This window comes from Erithacus rubecula, assembly GCF_903797595.1.
Source record: "Erithacus rubecula genome assembly, chromosome: 1".
Lineage (NCBI taxonomy): Eukaryota > Metazoa > Chordata > Aves > Passeriformes > Muscicapidae > Erithacus > Erithacus rubecula.
In genome coordinates this window covers 72,154,629-72,173,984 of record NC_136658.1, presented here as the reverse complement: position 1 = coordinate 72,173,984, position 19,356 = coordinate 72,154,629, and the positions used below count along the sequence as shown (strand labels likewise).

The following is a 19,356-nucleotide window of genomic DNA, read 5'->3' as shown; positions in this document are numbered from 1 at the left end:
TGAACTACCCTTTGAGCAGGACAGTCCATGATTAATGGCATGGTTGGGTACTTTAGCACTGCTAAGCCACAGGCTCATAGGTAGAATCTGACTATGCTTGCTTACTAAAATTTAGAGGAGCTTTTTTTTTTTTTTTTTTTCACATGACAGTTCAGAGTGGCTGTATTATTAGCTGTAAGGTAATTGAAATTGTACTATATAACTGGGCTGTGAATTTTGACATTTCCAATAGATTACCCAATTAAAAAATGTGCAAAACTATAGACATGGTAAAATCATGGTCACTGTTGGCTGATGGCTTATATGGACAGATGAGACAGGCACATTATGAAGATTTCCATTGAAAAACTGAAGATGCAGATATAGTTTATTTTTGTCTATGATTAGCTAATACAGCCTGATTTTCTCTTGTTATGTCAGTTATCTGTGCTCCTGCTCACAGGTAATTCTGGCTGTGAAACCATAAGCCTAGGGGCTTTCTGAACTTTGAGATTTGGGGTCTGTGTGCCAGGAGCCAAATGAATTGAAATGGTTTCCTGATTCATGGGCACAGTCCTGGTACCATGGCTGCCAGTGGATGAAGACTTTCAGACCAGTATGATTTTCAATGATGAAACTCAAAAGAATGCTGAATTTTATAATTATCTGCTGCAACACTCTTACTGATGTAACTTTACTTGATTCATGAGGAGGGTCAACAATTACACTAAATAGTTCTTTACTGCGTGGTGTTGAAAAAATAATTTGATTTTGGGACAAGGAGGGTAATACATAAGGACATTTCCAGTTCATAAAAAATCATTCACAAATGCAACTGAGTCTCTAAATATTTTTTAGACCTCTAGTTGGCTTTTCTGAAGCAGTGGGTTTGGACCAGATGACCCCCAGAGGTCCCTTCCAACCTTAAACATGGTGGTTTTGATTTCACGAACCACACTTCCTGAACTTATATGGCATCATATGGTGCCAAAAAAAGTCTCAGACTTATGAGGCCATACACAAACTAAGTAAAAGTCAGTAGTTTGTTCTAAACCAAAATAGTTTTTCACTTGTATATGTGTTTCAGGAAAATATGAGTGAGTCAATTATTGTCACATTAACAAGGATGTGTTCATCCTTGGTATAGCTAAAACAGTTGTCATTTCTGCTGAAGGACTACTTGGTGGAACACATCTGCCTTATTTGATGGCAGGTAAGCCAGAAAGGGGAACAAAATACGGGAAAGTGTCTCTGAAGACCGTATGAGAGAATGACTGATGGAAGGTACCACTCATCTGGGTGAAGCATTATGGACTGTAATAGTGGGAAACCATCCAGGTCTGGCAAGTAGACTGATAACATGATCTAATAAGACTTTACCATCTGTAATGTCTCTGATCTCTAGCTGGAGGAAGAACAAATACACATTTGATATGCAACTGTTTTGTTCCAGCCTCGCTTCTGTTTGGATTGTGGCATGACATATCCCTGGCTCATGTTTTTAGAGCCCTTTCTGAGGACGGGAGGTGGAGGAGAGTACACATTCAGGTATTGTGCCAAAAGAGTTGGGGTTTTTTACACACATGAAGATCCATTATCTTGGCAATGCTGCTGGGGCTTCTGCAGGCTTGAACAGGAGGCAAGGGTCTTGCAGGGGTTACATACAATATTCCTGGGATATGGGATAAACCTTTCCAAAGACAACCTCATCCATATCCAATTTCATATGACAGTTCAGAATAAAAAACTCAAACCAACAGCAATATACTTCTTTATTTTGAAAAAGTTCTCTGCCAGCAGTCCTCTTTAAAAATTGTACTTACTGTATTTCCCATTTCTGTCCAGCTGGGATCCAGAAATGATTTATCCTTCTGCTTTCCCTGGAAAGAACACTTTCCCAGTTATGTCTCAACTGCTTTTTTCTAGAGATGGAACAAGAGGGCTCAGCAGTCTCCTCACCACTCCATCTATATCTCCAACTGCCATACAGGCACTTCGTAATTGTGGTCTTCATAGAAGACAGAAAAAAGTCCTACTAGGTCCTCCAGACGAATGGACCTGGGTGTCTGCAGACAGATAGATGTGGGATCTGGATTTACTATGGACCATAGTGATAGAGTGACAGGCAGGCACCTGAGCTTTGGGGGATTGCAGGGACTCTGATAAGCTTAATAGGTAATTTCCTCTATAGTGAGCAAGCTGAAGAGTCTGGGGTAAACTTCTGGAAATCATACCCCAGATCACTTCTGTCTGTGCCCCTGAAAACACCCCTGACTCTTCCCTGCCAGTACTTTTTGCAGTGATGTGCTTTCCTCAATTAACAAAATGTTGTTTGAATTCTGTTTAGCATTACAGTCACATCACATGGCTTCAGTGTGCTCCTGGCTCCGGCTACATGTTTCACTGGTGAGAAATACAGCTGTTCCATGTGAGAAATATGGCTGTTGGAAAAACTGTGAAGTATTTCACATAGAAAAGCATTAAAATACAATTGGACTAGCAATTAGATGTATAAATGCCTGTGATTCATCCCAGACATGATTAAAACAGCTCTAAAATGTATCAGCAGGAGTTATTCTGAAATGAATTAATATAAAGCCGGCATTCAGAAAGCAGATCTCCTACCTATCTTATTAAAAATCTAACACACCATGACAGGCATCATGTTCTATTTCTTGGTGGTATATCCATCACAAAGTTTTCTGATGACAGAAAGCTGCACAGTGCAGGTGACACAACAGAAGGTTGGGATGCTTTCCAGGGAAACCTGGACAAACTTGAGAACTGAGCCCATGAGAACCTCATGAGGTTTAACAAGTTTAAGTGCAAGGGCCACACCTGCATTGGGCACTAGGTGGTAAAAGAAACTGAGGACAAAGTGATGGTAGTGTGGATGAAGGCTGCATGTGCCACTGGATCTAAATACACAAGCAAAATCTCTAGCTATGCTTTTACTTAGTACTACATATGAAAGACAAAATCAAAAGTCAATAAATCAGAGCAGACAGGAGGTGCATCAGATCAGAAAGTGAAGCAACAATGCAGCACATGAGGACTGATGAACATTATGATCCAAAGTTTAAGTGCTGATGCCATTCCTCTGACTTGCACATACTATCATAAAGGTTACTTTCGTTTAGCAGGGAAGAAATCCATAAAAGAAAGCTTAATGTCTGTGGTATTTAAAAGATGCTAGTTGAAACAGCAAGAAAGGAAGAATTTTAATCTAGTAAGACATTAGAATTCAATTAGTATGGCTGTAAAGGAAACTAAAAAGTCCCCTGAATAGAAACTGCTTCTACTTTTCAGTCAATAGCATGCTGGGCTCCTAATGAGATATCATCATTATGATCCTAATTAATTCTACCACACAGAATTATTTTCCCATATAGAATCTATAGCTAATTTTCATCTTTTGTGTAACTGTGAAACACAAATCCTGTCTATCACTAAATGTTTTAATTAGTCTTGGTTTAAAAAAAAATAATACACTGAAGCTAATTTTTTCCATATATTAAAAAAAGGCTAATGCTATACTGAAAAACAACCCTTGGCAATACTGAGAGGCTTGCATTTTCCTGGGATGCTATAAAAGCCATACCTTTGGAGGAAGGGGACACACAGAAAGTGAACCTTTGAAATCTTCACACTTGGGGTGTATTCAGAAGAGAAGTGGAGGCAAGTCTTCTTTTAATAATAGAATATGATGCTCTCTGCTGCTATAAATCTTAGAAAATCTTGAATGACCCTATTACACATCTTTTGCTATAGCTGGGAATTCTGAAGCTCAGTTCTTAAAGGGATCAGTTCTTTCATTTGAATTGTGCTTAGGCTTTGGTATCCCTACTCAGACCCTCAATCTGGGATTTGTGTTTGTTGGTTCTGAGCTTTGGAAAGGAAAAGAATTAATTACAATACAATTGATGTCTAAGGACTACTGCCTCCATCCATTATTTTATTAGAGTACTTTGTGGACAAAAAGTGGATTTCTGTAACTTAGTTTTGCTATTTCAGGTCTTTTAAGAGATGAATGACATGGAAGGCCACACTAGGTTTATGTTGGAGATGGTAACTTGCTTAGCACATTTTCAGTTTTCAGAACTGAAATAGCAAAAAAATCCTTCCTGCCTTTTTTTTTTTTTTTTTCCAGATTTCACACCATTGTCTTTATAAAGGAATCAAACTATTAATTTTATTTTTCTTAGATCATCTTTAATATTTCATGTTTTTGTAGATTATTATTTATTTATTTATTTATTTATATTATTTATTTATGCACTTTTTGCTGGCAAAACTGAAAAATTTTGTAGCACTGACAGCCCAAAATTGCTCTGCATTAATTTTCATGCAGGATGTCAAAGGAAGCAGAAGAAATATTTTGAGAATTCCATCACCAACTCAACTACACATTCCTGTTTATAAATACCTGAGAGACTATAAGGAAACATGAAATAAAGTGAGTGCTCTATTGCTAATGAGAATTCTAACTTGTTAGTATGTTAACCCCCAGTTTAATCACATTACAATAATTTAAATTGCTCTGAGGTGAGGGGAAATAAATAGGAGGGCAGGAGAAGTTTTAAGTTCTCCAAATTTGCTCTTTGGTAAAAGATTGTGTTGACACAGAAATGGCTAAACATATGAAAAGCAAATAAAATAACATGTTGATTTTCTTTCTACATTGGGTTGTAGAAAGGTTGCTGTTCAGATATCTAGAAAAAGTCACTCCACCAAAAAAAGTCACTGTTCATTGTAGCTGGGCAGACATCTATGGTGGTCTAAGAAGGACTGAGAGGGACGATGTATCAGGGAACCAAGTTTTCATGGAGGAATGACCTTTATATACTGTTTTATTTAACTTGTATTATATAGTATAATTATATTATATATTACATATTATTAATAGATTATATTGAAGAGTGAGGTATGAAATGTATTTTAGTGAATACCAGATGCTTTAAAATGTTCTCAAAGCAGAAAACATATCAAATTTATGGTATGCCACAAATTCACAAATTTGTTCCTAATAGAAAAAGTAAAATTGTCCTACCACAAGTTAGATTTTATCCATTTTTTTATGCTACCTTTTACTTTCTTCCCATTTTCTGTCTGTCATTACTATTCCATTTTCTTCCTTATCTCCTAATCTTTTTTGAGGAGAGAACACAGACATTTTCTTCCCCTAAAATAATCATGTCTTGACTGATAACTCATGGTAGTACAGCAGTGAAATTTAAACCCAATGATTTAATGACAATCAAATGTCTCAGAGAAAGGTGACAGCTTCAGTTCAGCTTTTAGATATTCCTAAGAGTTCTGATGCTGACCTAAAAGCCATGTAGCCCTTGCCAGGGTTAAAAGCTGTCCTTTCATTAAAGCACTATCATAGTAGATGCTGAGGGTACTTCAGTGATGGCCCAGTTAAGGCTGCACAATTTATCAACCCCATTCTCAGACAGCTGTACTGCTCTAGCACTGTTCAGGGTATGTCACTGTGGAATCAGAGAAGGTTTTTAGTTGTTTAAGGAAAGCCATGCAGTTTAAGTCCACTAGCATGTGCTAAGAGGGAAGCATCAGTTTGCTTCTGTAAAAGCATATTTTGCAATTATAAGTTATATTAAAAATCTTAAGAATATTTAGAATTTACTTTGCTATTTAAAAATAGGTACAAATGAAAGCAAGGACAGTTCAGCCAAATTCTTTATTGAGTATTTGTTTCAAAACAGAAGTAGAAAAGCATGTTAGACAATGCCTCTGATGCTTTGGTCTACAAAATTAAGGAACTTTAAGCAGGTATTTTCTACTCCATGAATAATTGTCTCAGCTTTTGTTGATAAAGGCAATTTCTGTGAGTAGAAAATTAGAGTTATAAAATTGACATCAGTTACAGAAAATTCCACATTAGAACCAGACATTAGCAAAGCATGTTTTGATACAAAAGCTTTCAGACCTGGCCTCATTTTTGTAAGACTTTTTTCCATGCTGAGTTAACTGTTTGCATGCATTTTATTTATTGGTTTTATAGTCCACTTTAATAATCAAAAGACACATTAGGCAAAAATGGGAAAACACATAGAAATCTCAGTATATGTATTGTTATAGGATTCCTTTAACAGGAATGTGATTTCTTATAAAGAAGTCAACATGATGTCTAGTATGTTGCAAGAAACTCATAATATTTGCATTTTTTCTTTTTTCAAGAGCTTCCATTAGCCAAGTTAGTAGAAGGTATTTGGATATGCAATATAGGACAAAAAAATAAAACATGATAGATTTAATATAAGGCATATTTGTTTGCTTAGAAAAGGTAATGTTACTGGTATTATGAATTTAAACACATGAGGAATTTTGACTTATAAAAAGCATATAATGCTACTGAACCAAAAGTGCTATGTTAACATCTCATATTTCCTTAGATTACTATAAAAGTCACCTGAGGTGATTCTTTTTTTTTTCCCCTTATATTTCTTATTTAGTGGAAATAATTATAATAATAAAAAAATACACTCTGTATTGTTCCCTGCTCATTTTTAATCCAATCCTGCAAACACTTACTAGCCAGCAGAAGAAGGAATCCTGGTTCTATAGAAGTTTTTGGGCTTCCAGGATTCCACCCTACATAATGCTTACTATCAAGAGCAGTAAAAGCACCTTCAATGGACTACTCCTAGTGAGCACTGTGCTGGCAGTGAGTATCTGCAGCTTCACATCTTTTTGTGGATTCGTGGTTCAGTTTACATTATGTCATCAAAACAACATCATTTTCTAATGTTCTCATTAAAAAAAAAAAAAAAAAAAACAACAAACATTTCCTCTCAAAGACCATGTTGCTAATTTGTAATTCTGTGAATTCTGTCTAGGCAAGTTTTAGGAATGATCTAGTCTTGTCCTCCTTCTTGCTGCTCCTCCTGCAAAATATGGAAAAAGAACTTTAATTATTACCTGTAATTATACATAAGATAGTAACACTGTATACTGTATTTACTTGTGAAAGAGACATGTGAAAAGGAAAGATGAAGCCTGTTGCTGAACATTTATCTCATGTGCTGGCAGCTCTGAAATTAAACTGATCATTAATCAAACTAGATTCTGAGAGTTATAAATCCTGTGGTGGAGAATCCCAGAGTGCCATTTTCCTATTGTTAAAACTCCAAAGTCAGGCTTATGGCTTCAGATGGCTTTATTGTCATCTGAAACACATATTCAATAAAGCACATCATCTAGGTTGTTTTCAGATATCCTAATAAAAGTAAATAGTAATTCTAGATTTTGTTAGGCTTTTTAAAAAGAGAAATACAACTTTTTCTTTTCAAATCTGTATTTTTAAGAGTTTATTTTTTTCCCCCTCCTGACTGTTAAGATAACTGAGAGTAATATTTAGTATGTTTTATGATGTTTAAATGTATGGCTTTTTTTTACCTTGTGTCCTCCTGGCTGGTTGTGCTTTCCGAGCAGGTGCATCTAGAAAACAGAAATGTTGCAGTCAGAAGTTGTTTGTTGAAGCCTTTGAATTAAAACTCTTTAGAAATATTGGAAATTCATTGCTGACTTTTGAAGTTTGTTCTTTAAAAATTTTCAGTAAATTAAGAATTTTGTTCCAGAAGCATGTTGGCTTGATCACCTGAAATATGAATGCTTGTAATTCCCCCATTTCTCTAATGAGCAGTCATCCATTAAATCTTAATAACATTTTAGAAGTATTTTTGCATTTTAAACTTATGTATTAATCCATTATCCACAGTGATCTTCTAGAGATGGTTACATGATGCAGACAGGTGTCAGAGCATTTTGTCTGTGCTCTTCATTCATCAAACACCATGTGACACTGTCAGTGAAGGACGAGCTCAGGTTAAGGCACAGGACTCAGTCTTGGGTTTGGCAGCCGATGTCCAGGTCTGTTGCATTGACATTACTTCAGGAATTATGCACAAGCAAAATGCTGGAAGGCATTACAAGATGTTGCCACATTTCCAGCTGTGCTTAGGACTTGATTTGTAACTGCATTGTGAGTATGATTCCACATTCAGAGTTCAGTTACTTTTCTCAGGATTCTGCTTTAAAAGCTGTAGCAGAGCTATTGAATAGGTACCACCCCCATTAGATACATCCTTTTTATTTCACTTATTCAGTGAACCTATGGACATGTTTTCCTTTTTCTCATCAAACCTCGAGACTCCTTTTTAACAAGATGTCTCCTCATTGGGAGGAAAAAAACATTTCAAGCATGAGAAATAGTTCTTCTTTTACTGTCACAGAAAAGTTACTGCAGTAATTTTCCTTTACAACCATGAAATACTTGTGTATTCACTTAAAAAGCTGCAGCCAGTTATCTTTTCATCCTGATGTACAGGGTATATAAATGCATAGCCCTGAGATACAGGTTTGACCTCATTCCAGCTGAGATTAAACACTGGGTGTCTGCATCCCCATGGCAGAAAGTTCCAAGCTCTTCACTGCCCTGACAAGGACAGAATAAGGTCCATCCAAAGTATGCTTTCCATACTTAGGCACTTCCCGTACAATTATGCTTTCAGATAAGCCTCATGTTTGCATATCACACCCATCTGTCATTTTCAGGCAACAGGAGACTCTCCAGCATGCCTTGTACTACTCAGCACTGAAGCTGTACAAACACAATGTATAAACCTTCACTATTTGGCACAGACTTCAAAATCACAAAGGCAGAAACACATTTACTTCATTTCATTCTCCAAATGTTGTAATATTTTTTCCTATGTATTTAGTTCAAAGGCTGACAGAATAACCTATTCTGCATTTTTACAATTAGAATGAGAATTAGGAAAAGACATAAATACAAAAGTAAACCTAAGCAAATTACTTCTTAACTTTGAATGAAGATCATTAAACAATGGTTGTTAAACTCGAAGAACAAATGACTGGTATAAAGGCAGAGTGAATTCTATTTGGCTCCTTTTGGACTTTTATTCCATTCTGTCTTTTCAAATCAAGAGTTTTCCTCATTTAACAACATGACAAAGGTAGAGAAATTCCAAGACCCTGTGAGATATTTACAGAACCCCAGAGTTATATTCCCTGCACCCCACCCACTCCTTCACAACGCTGAGAAACCCTGGCAGCAACAGATCACATTTGCACTGACAAGAAATAACTCAAGTTAAAAGCAACTCACGTGGTCTTCTTCTGTATGTTCTGCTTAAAGAAAAGTCAATTCTTTATGGTACGTATTCCTTCAAATGTTTAACCTAAGCTTTGCTGTTAGGCATTTCCTCTTGTCTACTATGCTTGCCAAATCTTTTAGTTACTTTTAGCCACAAGATAAGCTTCAACATATTTCCTTGTAACATCAGTGAAAGAATTCATTTCCAAAACAATTATGAAACTCTTCTTGCTAAAATGCTGGCTTCAGACCGAATAATTTTAATGAATAGATACTGTAAAACCTCACCTGGAATGATCACTTTGGACAAAGCAGGTCTTAGTGATACTGAATTTTTGACAAACTAACCTTCCAGATGAACTGTCTTGATTTCTCTCTCGATAATCTGTGGCTCTCCCTCAATTACTTTAGTAACCTTGGTGTACTCAGTTCCAGCTATGGTAAGCATCAAAACAAATGAGTTAAATCTGGCATAGCATTTTTCCGTATGCAAGGAGCCCTCAGTGGAAACAATGTCATTTTTGGGCATAGGTGGTGCAGGCTACCATGCTACTCATGCCATAAGGGATGTTATCTCTAGGCATGAGTCATTTCTTTGCAATCTTGGTTTAAAGTTTTGCTTCAGCAAAGACTGCTAATTGTTTTAAGCAGCTCTGGATATTTTATGAGCAGAATTGAAGCCCATATAAAATCATTCCTTTATTTAGACAGTGATAATACATTTGTTTGTGACTGCACTCGAATTTAAATGATTAGGAAATTTTCAGTAAAAAAATAATTTTATGTAGACAAGAGGGCCATAAAGCATTATCACCAAAAGCAGCATGTGCATCTGCTTTTGTTGGCTTAATGTATAGTAAGGTATTATCATGGTAGCCAAGGGTAGCTGACTGGATAAATAATGGAAAAGATAGAGAAAAATCAAATTAAAGCAAAAGACAAATCTGCCTACTTGGTCTATTCTGTAAAGCGGGATGCTTATGCAAACTAACATATAATAGCAAGGAAAATAGCAAGAATTCAAGAGATGATATTGTCTTCTTCAAATTTCCTAGAGAGAAACTCTCTCTTTTCCATAAACCTATATGCTCTAAGATGTATCTCTACAGATTACACCTATTGATTGTATACCTCTGTATCCAAAGGTGATTACAGGTACAGTTATAGCTGTTAGATTCTGGCATCAGACCATTTTGAACAGTTCTACAGATCAAGTTTGTTCCTGCTCCTTGTTGACTAGTTTAAACCAGTAGGACATCATTCAGTATATAGAGGAATTTTCTTGCCGCAAAATTTTAATTTTCCAGCTTTTCTTTTAAATAGCCAATCCAGAAACAGGCATGTCCAGAGAGCAAATCTTTTCACATGGCTAGGACACCCAGGATAAAATGAAAAATCCTCTGGAAGATCCTGTTTCTGTCCAGTATTATAGGTGGATTCTGGCTTAGGTCTATAAAACTAAGATTCAGATGTTTGAAACAGAACGAAGAATTATTGCCAACAGTAGTCACAGCCATATCTTGGATTTTCTCTAAGACTAGCTGTGTTATCAACTAGTATATTTAAGTTTGTTGGCCAGCTGTTCAGCTGTCCAGGCATCAGGATATTTTTTATTGAAGTTTAAGTTGCATCCACACAATACTGTTTTTGAAAAATTATGAGATTGAGTTCAGTGAACTAAATGTGGTTGTAAGTTACTTCACTGGATTACAACTTTGTAACTTACTGAAAAGTGAACATAAAATTAAATGGATCCATTTAATTTATTTCAAGAGAAGCATCTAACCATATTTTTGAACTTGTTGTTCAAGTTTAAAATAACATTTACAGAAACCATATCACTTAAATTCTTTTTTTTTTAATTCTCCATTGCCATTATAGATAGTTTTTCTAGTCTACATTAGCAGAGAACATTCCAAATTTATAGATAAAGATTAATTTCAAAAGCAGAAGTTCTTTTACTAGTTTTTTACAGCTACTGGTTATATACTACCAAAACTGTTAGAATTAAAAGAGCAAGAAGGAAAGAAAACCATTCCTTGGAATGCTGTTTTTGAAGAGAATTAAAGTTAATGTCTGGATATCCATCACCTGTAAGCATTTAAAGAAGATGTTAAACATGCCTTTAATTATTAACTTGAGGGCAATGAACATTCATTTCTGAAGAACTGATAAGTAAGATGAATTTGGCTGGTTACAATATGTTACATTTTATAAGTGTTTTTCACAGAAGTAAATTTGTTTAAAAAAATTGGAATAAATCTTCATTGCTCCCCTGAGTTTTAATTAGGTAACCTTTTAAAGACTGAAAAAAATCCAAGTTTTTTTTTTTTTTTTCTGTGATTAACAACATTTAAAAAATGGATTACTCAAACTTTGGTGCTTATTTCTATTTCACAGATATCTGGCAGTAGAATACAGTGCTCCATTTTTTCCATTAAAATTCCACTTCTACTACATCAGTCTTTAAAATGTTGAGTTCAACATATCTGAGAGGGGTTTCAGTTATCATAACCTGTTGCAAAAATGTTAGTTATAATCCACCGAATTACCTCCCTGCAGAAGTCTTTTGATTTCTTCATCTTCCAGTAAATGACCATCACCTTCAATAAATTTGGTCACTTTCGTAACCTCTGAGAGGATACAGGTTATGGCAAAAAAATTGATTTACAGAGAACATTTGGCAATCTCACAAGAACATATATAATCCTGTCACAGCATTATAAAAATTAAATTTAAAACTCATGTTATGTTATCAAATTCCACATAAACACTGGAAGCACCATATTTTATGACAAACACAGCATGCTGTATATTATACCCAGGCAGCCTCAGCTCTAGAGCTGACTGAAATGTGAAGAGAAGGATTCAAACCAGAATGTTACATTTAAGGGGTTCTGAGGTTCAATGTCTGGGTAAGATTTTGCAGTATGAACATAATTTTTAAAACATGGAATATACATGTAGATTATTTAATTTATATATAGAGATATATATTTACTAAAGAAATAAAACAAGAATACTAACCTGCTTCAAGGATTTTCTTTAACTTCTCTTCATTGTCTGCACCCCCTGCAGTAATTCTGGTATATTTTATTTCAGGACCTGGAAAAGAAATTTATAAGATAGTGGCTTTTTTCAAATATAACAGGTTTGTCCTTTAAATTATTTTTCCTATTTAATATGTATGGTGATTCCATGGTTAACATGCTATAATCTGCTTGTATGTTACCTTTATTTTTTACCATTTCCAAAATTAAATGGAAAGAACATTAAAAACTAGTCATAAAAGTAATTAGGCAAATTTATCATAATTAATTACCTGCTTACATTGTTAGAGTAAGAGACAATTTTAAACACTGTTGTATCAGGTCATAGATCAGATACTTCTGAAGTTCATGGTTAGTCTGAATTGACTGTTGCAAATAGATATTTTTGCTTTTATTATTGCTATTAATAATTTGAAGACTTAACATTTGAGATTCCTTATCTACAGTTTCTACAGGTTGAAGATAAGGAGGTACAGGACTGAAATGCTGGCATTTTACATTATATTTACCATTTATGTAGGATATTTGTGAAATTTGAATTCAATAATTAAGAAAATTATATTTTATTCATCTCTCCTAAAATTTTTGCCATAGTCCTGGACTTATTCAGAAACCACTAATGCCTTTCATTCAGTTATTTTCATTGTAGAAAAAAGTTGTAAGAAATAACTTGAGCATGATTTTTTAATTTCTGTCTTCCTCAAATGACTTTGGTTGAATTTCAATATTTTCTAAACAAACTGAATATTAGGACTTACAGCTAAGTCAATATGTTGTTATGTGTCTTTTCCTTCCAAGCTCTCTAGCAGACAGAATTTTAGAATTTTAGTGGCAGCATTCAAACTGATATTCAAGCAAGGTGATCAAAAGGTGTCAATAGAGAACTCCACATATCATGTATTATGCTTAAATATGCCTCACTCATAAATTTCTAGGATGCTTAAAGAAATAGATCTGTAATAGGTCAAATACAATTGAAACTGGTGAAGTAATTTGGGAGGTTTTGTGTTAGAAAATCAAGGTATGCAGGTGCATATTGGTTTTATCTTATATTAGTTGTATCCAAGTGTCTAACTTGTAGATGTCAGATCAAGTCCCTACCTTAGAGAGAAATAGAGATCTTTTTCCCAAATGGCTGTCAAGAGAGCCTGAGATGATATGTAAAAGTAAGCATCTACACATTAAACATCTACATTTGGCAAAATGAAACCTTCCTGTAGATACATAATCCAGAAGTTCAGAAAAAAATGTTTCCTTGTAAAGCAAGACAGAGTACCAAAATGCAGTAAGAGCAGTCCCATTGTAAAATGGTAACAAGAAACTTGAAAAATAGACACTTAGCAAATATATGAAAATAAAAACTAAAAAAGGAAGACAAATTTTCATAGTTTTGTATGCTGTTAAATATTGCCATTTATGTACATGTGTGTATAGGACACAGGGCCAGCCTCACAGGGACAGTGGGAAGTATTAGGGAAAATTCACCTGTCAAGAAAATTAGGTTTAGGCCCCAGGACAGAAATTAAGATATGTTACTTTTGTATTCCAAGGTGGACTTCACTAAGAATGAATATGTCAGCTTAATTTACCTTGAATAATTCTTTCTTCAGTTACTTTTTTCTCTGTCACTTCCACAGGTCGTCCATCAATTACTTTGGTGTATGTTTTAATAATTGGATCTACAGGGATTTTTAAATTCATGACATTAATCAAGTGATGAACTTTCAAGTATTCTTTTTGAGATGTGGAGACTGACTGAAGCACATAAGTAAATACCACAGACTATTTTATGAAAAATAAAAATGTTCAGAGACCAGGAACTAAATCTTCTCAAAATTTAGGAAGATTGCATGATTTTTCCTTTAAAACTGTCCTAGATGTGAACATCTCAATGCCCTTAGCAAAGAGAAGGCAAGCTTTACCTCTCATTCTCACAAAATTGCCTTTTAATCATAGAATCACATACTAGGTATTAGATTGCTGGACAGCAATGAGTAAATAATTCTTAACTGAGACATATGTCAGCATGCAGAGTATTTTTAAACTGTCTTGTCTGCAGCTATGGAACACAATTAGGGGAAAAAAAAATTTTTTTTTTAAATGCATGAGAATTAAAAAGTATGGGATGCAATAAAATTGCAGCACTTCACAAAAGTGCTATTAAAAACAGAACAGCTGTCTAACATGAATCACCTGGACAAAGTATAAACTGATGGGGAATAGTGATTGCTAATACAAATTGAGTTGCTGAAATCATACCAACCTCCATGAATCACTTTAGTTATTGTCTCCCCTTCCCTGACTATTTTGAAATCAGGTTCCCCTTCAATTAATTTAGTGAGCTGTGGGATAGATGGGTCTGTGACATAGGAAAGAAAACAACATGTTACAAATAGTCATAAAATACTTGTAGTATTCCATGGGGGTGAGATGAAGCCTGCATTTTCTCCCCCTACTCCAAATAAAGCAGATTATTGTAATAGAGGCTGTTTAAATCTGAGAGGTTATTTGTGTCTCTATGTCTTGTGTTTCCTAACATAAGATCTTAAATACAGATCCTAGCGTACACTTATTATTTATTATTTATTTATTTATTTATTTATTTTGTGCATATGTTATTTTTTACATTTGTTGACAAGTTCCAGGCAATAAACCAGATCCTCAGCAGTGTAAAGGAAGGTTTTTTTCTGTATATACTGGTAAGAAGGCTACTCTACATCTTTGCAGGTATCTTGCAGCTATTGCTCCACTTGTGATCACCATGCATCCTACATAGTGAGATTTTTTTTTTAATTATTTTTAATATTTGTTGCTTTGGATGTTCTTTTATTTGGTGTTATGGAGTTTCTTTTACTTTTTTGCTTTGAGGTTTTTTACATGACTCTTTTTTTTTCTTTTTATTTCAGACTTGGCCAGTGGTTAAACAGTTAAAAAAAAAACAAAACAAAACCAAAACCAAAAAGCAAATTTCTGAGATCAGTTGGAATGGCTGTAAGAATATTTATCAGCATTATTGGCTATCATTGTCATGGGTGAGGTCATCTTTCTTACACTGATCCAAATATGTCTCTGTCTGACATGCTAAAGCAGATGATACTAGATAAATTAGGAACATACCATCAATTAGCAATAATATGGTTCTTCTCTAATGAGTGCTGTGGGACTCCTTCTACTTAAGAAGCTTTTGTAAAACAAACTTTCTTTATTTCTTATTCAGAGACAGAAACATAGCATAATCCATCTTTTTACTTCCCTTAAAATCCCTTAAATATCTTTATATAAATTTTTTTACAAGTTTATTGTGCATTAATTATTTTTCCACAAGTACTGACCATGATTTAACAACAGCTTTTAAAGATGTGTGCCTTCTGTTAATTGACTGAAACAGTCAATTTAGGCTAACTTCAATAATAAAATATAAAAATGTTTTGGATTTTTTAGTAGCAAATGATTTTATAAATTAGAATTAAGTGGCAAATAATTCATTTATTTGCTTCAGATGAGATGATATGATAGAATCATAAAGATTTCCTGTTATTATAGATGTCTATTAATCTGCTTTGGGTTCTAAACAGCTGAACAAGCCATCACTTTTATTTTTAACAACATGAATTAATGAAAAACATTTATAAGTATTTGAAAGAAACTGTCTTAGGAGACTCATTTCCTTGCTTGTTTTAAACTCAGAGGAATTTTTCGCATGTTGAGAATTTATTGAATACCAATTTACATTGGTACAAGTGATGAATATAAATGAAATAATGTAAAAGTTGTATTTATGAAAGTTTATAAATGCTGTATTTTTACATTTCTCAATAACTGTACCTTTTCCTGTGATTGATACAGCAGATGTGTGCAAACACAAAAGTGAAGGCATAGCCAGCTATATATAGGATGAATTTTTTTGGTTTTCAGTGAGATTTAACTCTGTACATCTGTTCAATTTTTTAGATCCCATTCATGCCCAGGTACAAAAAATGCAAGCACTACACAAGCAGAAAACAGTGAGACAGGCAAAGGCACACATTCCCCTCTAGACTTGATGGGGGAGATGTAATGTTTTTTTAGTGGAAATCACCATTGCATCGTGATCTGGTAGAATTCCCTGACAAAAATTAACATTAACTTTGCCATCTTTTATCTGCAGAGTGTTGTGGATTTATGTGATTCTGATGGTGTCTGGCATTACTGTTACTGAGAAAGCTCCGAAGTGACAGAATTGGTTTTGTTTGGTCAATATCTGAATCAATAATCATCAGAAAGGCTGCATTGGCCAGAGATCATTCCCTGGAGTGTGTCCCAAAGCAGAAATATTGTACTGGAAATGGAAAGGAGTAGCCCTTCAATACTCTCTGACTTTTTTTTCTCTCTTTGGTGAATATAATGTAGTTCTACATTTGACTATACAAGTGCTCAGACATTTCATTTTTTCTTTAAAAGACAATTTTATTTCAGTTAATTTTCAACTGCTAAGCATCCTGTAAATCACCTAAACCATATACTCTGTCTCTGGATTTAACAGAGCAGAAGAGGTACTTTCAGGGAGTGATTCATTCTCACCATAAGAAGATTTCTGAAATAGCTTGGATGAATTACCATATGAAATAATCTATCAATTTATATTGCACTGTGGATCTGATTTAATGATGGAGACTAGGCAACAAAGATCAACATACATGTTAAATGGCCTCTAATCCTAGATGGAAGCACAAACAAGCTCCTGAAAAAGTAAGCATTAGTCACTCCTGGAAGGAAGTCCTCCCAGAAACACTGATTAAGCAGTCTGGAGAAAATTCTCTGCATGACATTTTTAACTGCCTTTCTCAGTTGAGATAAAGCAATTTCCTTTCAGCATTTTTATTTCAATGGGAAGCTTTACTTAAGATATAAATCAGAAGTGATTTTAGAAGTCCTATCCACACATTTTTTCTCTTCAGTCCTATCACTAATCTTTAAGTAATACTTCTATATGAATAAATTAAAAAAGCCAGAGATTGGGGAGATACAATATTTAGGCATCCAACAGATATTGGTAGTTAGAACTGATTGAAAATTATAGAAAAATGAACCCATCTTTTTCTTCAAAATATAAGAAACGTATTTACTTCAAAGTATCTGTTTTAATTAAAAAAAAAGGAAATGTCTTAATAAAAAAAAAAGGTGATATAATAAATGATTTGAAAGAAGATTATTTAAGGTATTTTAAATACCCATAGAAAAAGGAGAAAACTCATTTTGGGAGAAAAAAACCCATGGGAAATCTTTTCATACAAAATATTTCAGTCAGTTCTAATTGCAATATTTGTATCTTTGCTTTTCCAGCAAAGTGCTTAGCATCCTGGAGTTGCTAGGTATAAAATACATCCCGTTAAAGAATTATATTCAATATATATTCTGAATATGTATATGGACATATGCAGAAATATATATATACCACGGGGCTCATTTACCTTCCTTTTTGATGATAGGCTGGACGTTGCTTTCAATTATGTTAATTTCTGAAAATATAGAAAATGCAATATACAGTGCATTCCATTCTTATAATTTCGTTGAGGCAATGATCAGTTAGATTTGGTTATAAGGATGTGGATAAAATCATAGATATTGATGGTGGAATAGCAACTCAAAAGGAGCTGGAGTGTGAATTTTGATTATGGTTATGAAATGGTGATGCACTCAGGTCACCTGTAGACAGAATCTGCTGATCTGGTATTTGCCTTGGAGCCTTATGAAACCCATGGGTCATGGTACCCATGATGATGTATGGCACACAACAGAGAGGGCTTGTACAATTACCCACACAAAGTTTTGCACAGTACCCTGACATGTCTTTTCATCAGGGAGCTGAACAGGCACACAGCGGAAACCTTCTGGCTTTCAGAACTACAGATAGAACATCACAGAAAATATGCCCTTGGGAGATCAAGTTGTCCCTCTACACCCAGGACAGGCTCAAGTATTCATTGAACACCTCTGATAGTGATTTGACTGAGCTATCCTCTGGGGGAGCCCACACTGATAGATGTTCCAGCCTTCCTAGTCTTTCATTCAACTAAATCTACAGCTACAGCTTTCTAGATGTCCACATTGACCTCTCTAGCCTAATTTTTATAGGCACTGTTTATTGTGCTACTCTCACTGGCCATGGAAAGTAGAATCATAGAATATCTCAAGTTGGAAGGGATGCACAGGGATCATCAAATCCAACTTCCTCCTTCTCAAAGGACTACCTAAGCCTAAGCCATATGACCAAGGGTGCTGTCCAGAAGCTCCTTGAACTCTGTCAGGACTTGCTGCTGTGACCACTTTCCTGAGGAGCTTGTTCCAGTGACCAATCACCCTCTGGGTGAAGAACCTTTTCCTAATGTCCCGTCTAAACTTTTCCCAAAGCAGCTCCATTCCATTTCCTCATGTCCTTTCACTGGTCACCATAAAGCAGACCAGCACACCCCCTCCTCTGCCCTTCTTGGGGTAGGCATGGATTGCAGTGGGGTCACTGCTCACTCCTCAGCCTTCTCTTCTCCAAAATGAACAAGCCAAGTGACCTCACCTGTTCCTCATAAGTCTTGACCTCAAGAGCTTTCACCATCCTGGTCACCCTCCTCTGGACACTGGGCCAAAGCTGGCTCCCAAAACTGCCCCCAGCACTGGAGGTGAGGCATCCCCAGCTCAGAGCAGAACAGGACAATCCCCTCCCTTGCCCAGCTGTGATGCTGTGCCTGATGCCCCCAGGACAGGGCTGGCTATTTTGGCTGCTGGGGCACTGTTGACTAATATTCAACTTGTCATCAAGGTGAATGACACCATTTTTTGTTCCTAGGATTTTTAACTTCACAATGTCCATTCCCATTTTTCAACAGTCTGATGTGATGATTTCACTTTCTACTGTGAAATATGGGTAGAACTCCATCGGAACTAATCATTTGTCTGAATTCATATTGCCTCACAAAGTTACAGCAGACACTTTTCTTCTAACAGCTCATTTCAACACATACTCTATATTCAGAAATCAAACCCAAATCTGAGAAAGGCTGCAAGAGAGCTAAAAGGGATGGTTTTTTACATTTACTCCCTAAAGAGAAAGTATTCTGAACAACTGTCTCCCATTCAAGACTCGTATTTGCACATATAGGAGACAGAGACAAGAGGTACACTCTGTCCCTCTGTAAATATTTACCAGAAAGAAAG

General features: G+C 35.2%; 1 protein-coding gene across 10 annotated transcripts in view; it reads right to left on the bottom strand.

Annotated features, from left to right (window-relative positions):
• Positions 1 to 5,662: 5,662 nt before the first annotated feature.
• Positions 5,663 to 19,356, bottom strand: part of POSTN (periostin) — a 29,935-nt gene continuing 16,241 nt past the window's right edge. Inside the window, exons 17-24 of one of the 10 annotated variants that reach the window (XM_079297557.1) lie at positions 17,619 to 17,666; positions 14,432 to 14,527; positions 13,758 to 13,847; positions 12,146 to 12,223; positions 11,671 to 11,751; positions 9,467 to 9,553; positions 7,399 to 7,440; positions 6,696 to 6,887 (exon numbers count right to left, since the gene is read on the bottom strand). In XM_079297557.1, coding sequence (XP_079153683.1) covers positions 6,847 to 6,887; positions 7,399 to 7,440; positions 9,467 to 9,553; positions 11,671 to 11,751; positions 12,146 to 12,223; positions 13,758 to 13,847; positions 14,432 to 14,527; positions 17,619 to 17,666 — 563 coding nt within the window. In that variant the 3' untranslated portion in view covers positions 6,696 to 6,846. Of the gene's footprint in view, positions 6,888 to 7,398; positions 7,441 to 9,466; positions 9,554 to 11,670; positions 11,752 to 12,145; positions 12,224 to 13,757; positions 13,848 to 14,431; positions 14,528 to 17,618; positions 17,667 to 19,356 lie in introns of all 10 variants that reach the window. The other 9 variants (XM_079297560.1, XM_079297561.1, XM_079297559.1 and 6 more) reach the window with 9 other exon arrangements.